This window comes from Acanthopagrus latus, chromosome 17 (genome assembly GCF_904848185.1).
Source record: "Acanthopagrus latus isolate v.2019 chromosome 17, fAcaLat1.1, whole genome shotgun sequence".
NCBI classification, from domain to species: domain Eukaryota; kingdom Metazoa; phylum Chordata; class Actinopteri; order Spariformes; family Sparidae; genus Acanthopagrus; species Acanthopagrus latus.
The window spans coordinates 29,142,115-29,152,633 of NC_051055.1; the positions used below are offsets into that span (position 1 = coordinate 29,142,115).

Consider the following 10,519-nt stretch of genomic DNA (forward strand, 5'->3'; position numbering starts at 1 on the left):
CTCAGCTGTAAAACTTGAAACGGGGGGAATATCTGGCAGGTAACAAAATCTGCCTGTTGTCCTTTTTAAATAAAAAAGTTTTGTCTAGACAAGCTCAGCTCATGGGCCAACTTCTGTTGTGACTTGGCTCTGTACAAATAAGGTGGCTGATTTTTGCATTGTTTTGAGCAAAGTAGGAAGTTAACCAAGGGCCTCACACAAAGGTAGGGTTAGTACTCTTTTGAAACGGGCCAATTATTTATAGATTGTGTGACAATACTTCATATAGATCTTCACGTATACCAGTCTAACCCATCAGGATGTCACTTTGTTGGGCTAAGTGGTGGCAACAACGGCTCAGATGGAAAACAAGAACAAGAAATGCAATGTAATTTTAAAGGTCTTCAACATACACAATGTCTTTAGGGGATCATATGAGATCTGAGTAGATAATCATGTCAGGTAAAACATGCAAAAAGGTTATTTATTGTAACTTTGACCATGTCTTCTCTGGCCTGTTCTAACTGAGAGTCGACAGCAAATATAAATCAAAATATAAACAGAACTACTTTTTCATGTTGCCCAATAAATGTATGAATATATCCTGGTCATTGGAATAGATGAGGATATACTGGGTGTTTATTGTCAGACCAGTTGGTTGAAACTGACTCTGCTTGTCATTTGTGTGGACAGAAGAGGATGTCACAACAACAACAGAAAGAGAAAGAGTGTGTGTGTGCAAATCTCTGTAAAAACCTGATAACAGTGAGAAGAAACTGAGTGCAGTTGCAGTTTAGTTTATGTAATCTTCTCGTTTGTCCACTCGGGGGCAGACTAGGACAACTTTGTCTGACATTTCTTGATTGTCGATCATTGTCAGTGTTTTCTGTGCAGGAGGTTTGAGCAGTGCATGCTGGGAGGAGGAGTGTGTACATGTTACACAGTGACACACTCATGCAGCGTTTTAAATTAAGTCAGGAGAGACTAGCTTAGAGCTTGGAGTCGGTGGAAATGCTACCTTACCAGCATTTAAAGCAGGATAAACCAAACTGGGGCCTGCAGGACAAAGTTTGGCCACTATGAGGAACATTTATTCTGCTCTATTCATGCGATAAGTAAACAAGGTGTTTGTTTTTGGCCCTTGGCCCCTCACTGTGACACTCCTGAGTCAGAGGACTGTAGGACATTGAAGCGCTCCACTGAAACTCAGAATAATAACAGTCTTAGGAGCCCTTTCAGTCAGTGTTTCACCAAAAAAGATCCCACAGTGAGGTAAAACGTATGTAGACACCTTCATCAATACTCTGATCTGGGGCTGGTCTTCACAGTTTGTTCCTCACAGTTTTGAAGTTCATGTTTTCATTCCAAAGAAAAATATCAATTCCTGCATTTACTAAAACAAACAAGTCAATGTTTTGTTGATAAGGAACTTTTTTTCTGAAGACATATCAGTCCTTTATACAAAGTATAGGCTATAAACCAATCAGAATATATAAACTTTGGTTTTGGATGAGTAGAAAGCAAACATATGATCTACTCTTCATACTGGTCAGTGGTTTGTGTTTGTCTCTGTCCTACTGCAGCATGAAAAACCCTTTTTTTCCCTATTTAGTTTTGTTGTGCTTTATGCAACATTAATAGGGAGATTTTGGATAAACTTGGCTATCAATGATAATTGCTTATTGATGATTAACTCATTTAATCACCTAATTCATCGGATTGTCTAGTTAGCTGGTAAGCTTTGCTTCACAGTTTCTGTCACTTTTAGCACTGGCCAAATTGTCCTGAAGTTAATATTCCATATTTATGAATGACTGCCAACAGGGCACCATATGTGGTGCTTCGTGTGCTTCAACATTATTTAGGTAGTTTTGTGTTAAATTTGGCTAATCAATAATAATTCATGATCATCAGGGATAATTATTAATTATGGTAAATAATAAGATCCAATTTTCATTAAATCACCTCGGTGTACCAGCCTTGAAGTCAGGAAAAGATGCTGCTGACTGCAGATTTACATCTAAGGGGCCCCCCCTTAACCCGGACCCCAGGTTGGGAACCACTGATTTAAAGGACGTTCTGTAGCTCAATGTTTCAGCGAGAGCATCTGTATAAAATAGGAAGCTACCACGAGGCTTCTCTTCTTGCTCAGGACAGTGTAACTCGCCTGCAGGCATACTTGTCCAGGATACGCTTCCACATCAGCATGTGAGCAGGACAGAGATATTTACCAGACACACTGGTATTGATGTTATCATTCCCTCTGCTGTTACATGTAAAAGCTAAATTGAGCAACAAGCCAATTTCCCAAAGAGTCAAAGGAACCCCGTTAGACTGTTTTCATGGCAGATTTAACAGACTGAAAACTGCTGGTGTAACATCAGATCTTCTCCTTCATCGCATCTACGGCACAGAACACAGATCTGATATTTAGTGAAAGGCCGACATCAGACTGATCGATAAACTGATATATCGACCCAGACTTGGCATGTTTCACTGTGACTGAGCCTCAGCGAGGAGTACATCTGTCTCTTTATTATAGATATCAAACACGCACAGTCAGAAACAAACATGTGAGGCCAGAGATGATGAACTGTAGCATTTAATGACATGTTTGTCTTTGGTACATAAAAAGCAGCAAAAGTAAGAAAAAAGAAAAATATTAATGAAATCAGTGTGAATAAAAGCTTTAAAAGATATTGCTGATAAAGAAAAGCAGAGCGGAGTCAATGCAGCTACATGGTGGGGTAGCAGGGGTACAGAGCGATGCCACACTGGTTGTCTTTGTTGCGTGCCATCCAGATGTAGCCCTGGTCTCCCCACTTTCTTCCCCAGCTGCAGAAGAGCAAAAAAAAAAAAAAAAAGAATATAATTAATATGTGATTCATTAGTAAACCTATAGTTTTTAGTCTTGAATTTGGAACGGTTAGGAGGATCTAAGGCAGCGAGCTGGCTTGTAGGGGATTAAAATATGTGTAATATAGCTCAGAGCCAGACCTGAGCGTGCTTTAAAAGTGATCAGTAAAATCTTAAAATCAATTCTAAAATGGACGGGAGCCCTGCTAATAGTTTGTTTCTTGTTTTATACATTATTTTATGCAGTTTGATATTCAATCAATGAACTTTAATGCACAGGAATTTAAAAATGAGATGAGACTATGGACAGAGGTCACTCAATCACTAGAACCCCATACTAATAGTTTGGCATACGCTATTTTCAGCGTTCGATATAGAATAACACAAAAATCGGGGATGGGGTGGAAGATAAAAAGGAGCTACACATGAGCTCAGTATGTGTCCATGTAGAAGGTTTTGGGTCAGTAGAAACATCTCACCTGTTCTTTACCAGCCAGTAGTCTTGTCCGTTCAGAGTGCCGTAGCCCACAGCTAACATAGCGTGGTTCGTTTTCTTGGTGCAGGACGGGTCGTCGTACACTCCTGAAAAATGTCAAAATGATAGTAATATTAAATCACTTCCATTATATTCATGTTTTATTATTATTATTATTATTTTTAACCAACAGTTTAACCACAAAAGAATCCAAATCATCGGGTGAAGTTTCGTAGTCCAAACAAATCTGGAGCAACTAAATAACTTGAAAAACAAAATAAAATGGCTCCATGCAGCTTGTCTGGTGTAATCCAAGTGTCTGGAAGAGCTGAGATGTTATTTCCACCTGTTGCTAAGATAAAAACTTCACTGGGGCACAACGATCTGAAGTGGGTGCACGCTGTACAAGCTGTATGGAGACATTTTATGTTTTTTTTCTCTTTTCAAGGGCTTGGTACCCTTACCTATACAGATACCTTGATTTCAATACTGGTTTCTGAGCTAAGTTTTTTTCCAATACCAATTTTATGAAATTCATTGAGCAAAGGATTACATTACACATACACATCTTTGGGTCTAACCTGGTGTTTTTTCCTGCATGCCTCGAGACAGCCAATCACCAGCATTGTTAGATATTGGCAGAACAAGTATACCGCATGCTTATTGGCTCACTGACACTGATGAGATTAACTCCTTAGGTATTGAAATTTTGATATTGAATGACAAGACAGTTTTTGTATAGCAATGTATAGCAATTTGGTCAGTGCCATGACAGTATCAAATTTCAATACACAGTGTTGAACATTTTGTTGTTTAAGAAAACTTTAAAGTTAGTGAACATGATGACTCTGCTATCATCAGCCTCATCAGGGGCGGGGATGACGGAGTGGACTTTGTGAACTGGTGCCAGCAGAACCACCTCCAGCTCAATGCCGGGAAGACCAAAAAACTGGTGGTGGATTTCTGCAGGCACAGACAACCCTGCACACAGGTGAACATCCAGGGAACAGACATTGAGATGGTGACATCTTACAAGTATCTCCAAGTATTTCCAAGTTATCAATGAGTCTATGACTCAAGCAAAGAAGAAGCCTGTGTGGCTGATGATGTGCAACGTACCCCTCTTGTAGAATTTAAATCCGTCTCGCGAGGAGTCCACTGACACTGAAATGGGTCCGATGGTGGCGAGCGCCTGCTTCAGAACCTGCTCGTCCCCCTTAGGCAGGAAATAGTACCGGGAGCAGTTTGCAGCACGGTAGCGGGAGTCGTAGCGGCATGTTGATACCTGCAGTAAGAGGACAAACTGGGGTTAAAGTTGATGATTTACACAGGACCTGTTTTTTAATATACCTGCTGATATTAAAAAAAATTATTCAGCCTTCCCCAGGATTAAACCAGTGACTCACCTTTCCTATGTAGGGGTATGAAGCGTCAGAGTCGATGCCCTGGTTGTCGATGACATACTGGAAGGCTTTGTGTATGTAGCCACCTTTGCAGCCATGGTTTCCATATCTAGATGTAGATGAACAGTCCACCAGGTTCTGGGGGCTCAGGTCCACCAGCTTCCCCGTCTTCTTGAATAACTGGCCCTCCAAAGCTCCAACGGCACTGAAAGCCCAGCAGGAACCGCAGGCACCCTGGATACAAATGAGTGAATTTAAACAACGCAATACAAGATTTATTAGCTTTAAACTTAAATTAAACACTTTACATTTCCATGTTTGGCAGCACAACATGAGTTTGTAAAGACGGAGCAGTTGGAGTTGAAGTGGTCAAAGAAGTCTACTAACTGACTGACTGACTCTATTGTTTGTCAGTCATTAAAAATGTTGCACAGAACAGAAGGAAGGTTGTTTTCTTTTTTGTTTTTACTCTGGAAGCAATTCACCCTGAGATGTTTTATTCATTCCCCTGCATTGTAAAATTTTAAAATACTACACCTCTCATTTATTTTTCACAAGACATTAAGATTTGTCATTAGTCATCATGTTGTCAACTTTGTATCGCTGACATTTGTCTGTAACTTAATGAAATGAAGCTGTGAGAACAATGAATTATGTGAGAAATGGTCTTTGTCATAGAAATAGTATTTTTATACGAGTAGCTGTACAGTTCTTTAAATATATTACAAAAGTACAATGAGTGTAATATCATTCCTTCAGGACGAAGCTTTGACAGCTGACAAAACACCAGAAAAAATAAGATTTACAGACAAACACATTTTTTAAAAAAGAGTAAAAAGTTAAAATATATACAATTTCTTGAAATAAAAACTCCATAACTGAAAATCCAGATTATTTTTTAAAGGTCCCATATTATGCAAAACACGTTTTCTTTGGTCTCTACACATATAAACTGGCCCTCCATGAGCCTACCAACTCCCAGAATGAGGAAAACAAGCAATTCATGCATGGTCCATGCAGCCCATGCACTGGTAAAACGGGGCTCCTACAGGCTGTTCACCTCCTTTCGTTACGTAACGAAAGGAGTCATTTACGTAGGCCGGCCTCCTCTGCACGGTGATGGGAGATATCCGAGAGGGGGTGTTCATCCCCGAGGTGAAGTTTGGTGTGTCCAGCGGTAAGATAGCAGTGTTTCACAATGTCGTCGCTCAGAGTTAGACACACAAATTGCTCAGTTGTTGGTTATAAAAATCACCATCAGTGCCTATATGTCGTGAGTACCTTCTCCTTCGCTGTGGTGTCCTGGGGTGTGGGCATCAAATCGAAGGATGCAAACAGACTAAATAAACTCATTAAAAAGGCAGAGTCTGTTGTTGGCTCTAAGCTTGTCACCCTGGAGGAGGTGGTGGACGACAGGATGCTGGCAAAACTGCTGGTGATCTTGGACAATATCTCTCACCCCCTCCTCGAAACTCTGGACAAGCTTAAGAGCAGCTTCAGCAACAGACCCATTCAACCCCGCTGCCTTAAAGAACGGCTCAGGAAATCATTCCTACCTGGTGCCATTAAACTGTACAATGCTTCACAGCAACGCTCACGCAATACACACACAAAATTTAAATGACTTATTATTTAAATCTTATCTTAAATCTTATCACTGTAATTAAAACTACACCTTATCTCTCTTTATCTTGCACCTCCTAAATCCACGTTCCATTTTGCTCAGTATTTAATACTATTTAATATCATCCTGGAACTATCTATCTATCTATCTATCTATCTATCTATCTATCTATCTATCTATCTATCTATCTATCTATATTCTGTCCCAGCTACAGAACAACAGATTGTCATTTTTAATGACAACGTGCCGGCTGCTGTTCGTCTTAGCTTGTATGTGTGTGCTAACAACTTCACATCAGACTGCTCCAGTAACGAGAGTCACGCTGACCCTCGTATAAGGATCAGTCCCAACCACAACCAGACCCAGCAACTGCACCTGAGCCACAGGTAAGTGTCGCTGCGGTTTGATAGTATTTACAGTTGCCTACAAGTCTGGTGAAGTCAGCTTGAAATTGGCTAACTAGTTAGCTCTGCTTCGGTCCGCTATGCAATGGCATTTGAAGCTAGTTTAATGTTAATAATATTACGATGGAGCTTGTTTGTTACAGTAAAAAGACTGTAAACGTGCAAACTGGAGACAGAGACGATGTCAACAGTGTCCAAGAGTTTGGAAATTGTGTTGGACACAAACACAGCTTTCGCTAGCTGTTAGCCATTAGCTACATGGTAGTAAATGTAACAACACATAGAACAAACTAACATCATTCAGACACACTAACCATTCTAAAACATCCTGCTGCAGCCACAGAGTCGGTACGTCTTCAGGAGCCTCTCCTTCTGGGTCCCATTCTGGGTCAAACTAGTATGGTTTAATGAAAGCATCTCAGCGGGCCATTATACATCCACCATAACAGTAACGCATGCTACCACTAGCATAAGAGGCATCGTCTTTCTGAGAGGGGCGTGTAGCAGGCAAGTGGGCATTGACAGATGGAGCTCATTAGCATTTAAAGGGACAGGCACAGAAACAGCCTGCTCTCAGTAGAGCTCACCTGAGCTACTTTCAGACAGCTGAAATTCAGGACCATGGATGGGTTTGGCGTACTGTACATATCGAATACAGTGTTGTTGGACCTCTGACAGCTTTGTGAAATTGATGAAAAACAGTATAATATGGGACCTTTAAATTCATTAAAAAAAAAAAAATCTTGTTCAGAAAAAGCTAAGCTATTTACTCTTCTGCTTTCTGGAGCTAACGTGTGTTGGGCAGTGATCTCACTCAAAGTGTGGACAGAACAAAAGACTTGGTGGCTGTGGTGACGCCTTCCTGTGCGAACAAGAGCCAATTGGATGGATGAGGAAGAAGAGTGAACAAGACTTGTGGGATTATCACAGTTTTGACTGCATCACTGAGACACTGCATGTTTCTGCTCTTATCAACACCATCAGTTAATCCTGCTGACGTGTGAGTCACTGATTGGAAACGTTGTATATACATTTATTCATTGTTTTACCTGACTCTTGACTTTGGTGACGTAGCCCTTCTTTCTCCAGTCGATGGTGTTTGGTACAGGAGGGCTTGATGTCCCAGAGAAGGGAGATGGTGCCCTCTTGATGTCAGTGGGAGGAATGTCTGTGGCGTAAGACTGCAGCATCTCCTCTGGTGTCTATAATAATGCAGATAACAGTTAATGACATGAGCAGCACTCAGTGGACTGTATTTACTGAGCAGGGTTGTAAATTCAGCTTTAAAGGTCTTGTGAAAGGGTGAAGAGTCTTTTTTGCCTATTAGACTGAAATTCATCGTCCAATGACTAAAGAATAAATGCCTGCCTGTTATCTTCTTGATAAATAAAACCAATTCCTGGCATGCAAGCCCCTGCTCACATCCCGGGTCAGACAGTTTGGCTCTCCATCAAGGATCTTCCCTCCAAACTGACTCTTGTAAGTTGGCATTGGTCCTTTTGAGATTGTCAGCATGATTAACCCTGCGATGGCCCAATTCAAACTCCCTCTGGCACTCAAGATGCACCCCTCCTCCTGTAGCTTCTCAAGTCTTTGTCTTTTAGCCCATTGAGCCCTCCAGCTTAGCCCCCTCCACCCCCTGGCTTGTGGCCATCCAGTTTACACTATTTGTCGCCGGGGCTGTGGTTTCCAGAACCTGTTGGACTGGGACAGTTATGGTCCAGAAGAGCGCTCATGGATTTCTCTCTCCTTTATTCTGCAAGTCATCCACTCATCATCCTCTGCTATTTAATCCTGGTCTCATCTCTACTATTCTGCCATGTATGGTAATTGTATCAACAGTGCAAGCTCTTGTCTTTAGCATCTTTCAAGCATCAAGATATATATATCTTCTGTATAGCTCAGTTTGATTTTCCTTTTATGAGTTTTTGTCTCATGTTTGTACTTTGTTTGCTTCAGCGCCTCTCTGTTTTACTTTCTGCTCCGTTGGTGTACCTGAGTTCCTCCCACTCTGTCCATGGACCAATCTGCCTACCTGCCTGTCTGCCGAGCTGCCCAATTCATCTGCTATTTCCCTCCACGAACTCTGTTGCAAAATAAATTCCTTTACTCCTTGACTTCAGCCTCTGATCTCTGCATCGCTTTGCTAGAGAAAAATCCCAACATAAGACTTTGGAATGGCCAACATTACCAGCTTTTGTTCCTTTTATATTGTCTTTTGGAGGCACTTTTAGCCCTCTACTGTTTTTTCAACATCAAGTTTAATTAACTGGCATTCTGCTGTTGTTATGAAAAACAGACTTTATGTTCCAGTGAGAATTGTATTGTCAGCCACATCTTTTATATTAATCTTTAACCTTTTTAATGTTTCTTGTCCACAACAAATTTGCATCACAGAGCTTCTGAGGCCTCTTGCAACCTTGTCAGTATTGTAGCATATTAAAATGAACCAGACTATATTTCATTATAATGATTAGCTGTCGAGCGTCAAAATTCAAACTAGTCCTGATGCATCTAATCCGTATCCGTCTGACCTTCGTCTGTCATTAAATTCACGGTGATTCAATAAATATAAATAAATAAGTGAATAAAAGTGATAATCATAAATCAATAAATAACTTTTTTCCCTCTTCATTTTAAACCAGTAAATGAGTGTCTCACCAGGTCTCCCATGTGGTTCATGGTCATTTCATACGTGTGAAGTCCCATCGAAGCCTCCAGGTTGTGTTTGGTGATGAGCATCAGATTCTCCTCCCACAATTCCCTGCGGCTCACTTCCTCAGCCTACAAGACGTGCAGAGAGAGAGCGCATGAGGCCAAATACTGTACAACTTAATGATACATGTTACATGTGGATTTTATGACCAACAAACAGAAAACTCTTAAATATTTACATCCACTTGTTTTTATCACATACCTCATTTTGGTACGTCTTCTCGTGAGTCTTCTTCCACAGATCCCACTGGAAGTCCAGCTTGCTGTCAAGCGTGGCTGCTGCCCCGAGACACAGAGAGAAGAGCAGGACGCTGCCCAACATCAGGCCTGTAGACACACAGAGACACACAGGAAGCACATGAGATGACATATTTCATGAGCCGGCTGCTGTTGCTGTTCATAACTACAGTTGTAAGTTGTAATTTCTTTTTGAGTTTTTCCATTTTCTGACCCTTTATACTTCCATTACTACACTTAGGAGGTAAATATCATACATGTTCCTCTTTTTTAATACTATGACTGGGGTGATTTTATTTTTATTTCTAGCAAAGTTATATTTTTACACGATATCTTTACTTTTACGAGTATGATTTTGGGTACTTTTTTAATACTTGAGCTTTAGACTTTTCACTGACTAACAGGAGACACATTGAGTATTGAGCTGAAGAAAATGACCTTGATTTGTTTCTTAATTTATATACTCATATTTATAGATAATAAGAACATGAAATAACTCAGGCTCATAATAAATGTTTTTTAAAGAGTATACTGTGGCAGTAATAAAGCTGACAGTGAATCCTTTAAAACATCTTGGAGAATTAGCAGATTAAATGTTAAAATAGATAATGACATTAATAAGTCAGAGTTATAAGTACATTAAATTTGTCTTTTAAGACACAAAAGACGTGTTAAAGCATTGATAAATGGATTCTGTTTCTTATAGATGTCTCGACTCATCAGAATATATTTTGACTAAATCTGAATATTTACTGATGATGCTGAACTTGCCTTGATGTCTCGGTGTCATCGCTGCTTCTGTGTTGAACCCACCGTGACTCTGTGC

At 40.4% G+C, this 10,519-nt stretch overlaps 1 protein-coding gene across 3 annotated transcripts; it reads right to left on the bottom strand.

The window, feature by feature from the left end:
* Positions 1-2,563: 2,563 nt before the first annotated feature.
* On the bottom strand, positions 2,564-10,519 carry LOC119005463 (cathepsin S-like). 3 transcript variants are annotated; one of them, XM_037073080.1, is made up of 9 exons: positions 10,465-10,519; positions 9,659-9,783; positions 9,403-9,525; positions 8,777-8,827; positions 7,791-7,943; positions 4,717-4,947; positions 4,430-4,595; positions 3,315-3,417; positions 2,564-2,814 (listed from the first exon to the last, which is right to left on the bottom strand). In XM_037073080.1, the coding sequence occupies exons 1-9, from the start codon at positions 10,481-10,483 to the stop codon at positions 2,715-2,717; spliced, it is 1,071 nt and encodes a 356-aa protein (XP_036928975.1). In that variant the 5' UTR covers positions 10,484-10,519; the 3' UTR covers positions 2,564-2,714. The 3 variants fall into 3 exon arrangements, with proteins under 3 accessions (XP_036928975.1, XP_036928976.1, XP_036928978.1); XM_037073081.1 differs by lacking the exon at positions 10,465-10,519 and adding an exon at positions 10,332-10,351; XM_037073083.1 differs by lacking the exon at positions 8,777-8,827 and having other exon boundaries at positions 10,465-10,517.

Coding starts and splice junctions, on each gene's coding strand:
- LOC119005463 (XM_037073080.1), bottom strand. Junction 7,944..8,776: donor GCAGCTCGGCAGACAGGCAG/GTAGGCAGATTG, acceptor GCATTATTATAG/ACACCAGAGGAGATGCTGCA. Junction 3,418..4,429: donor ATTTAAATTCTACAAGAGGG/GTACGTTGCACA, acceptor GACATTTTTCAG/GAGTGTACGACGACCCGTCC.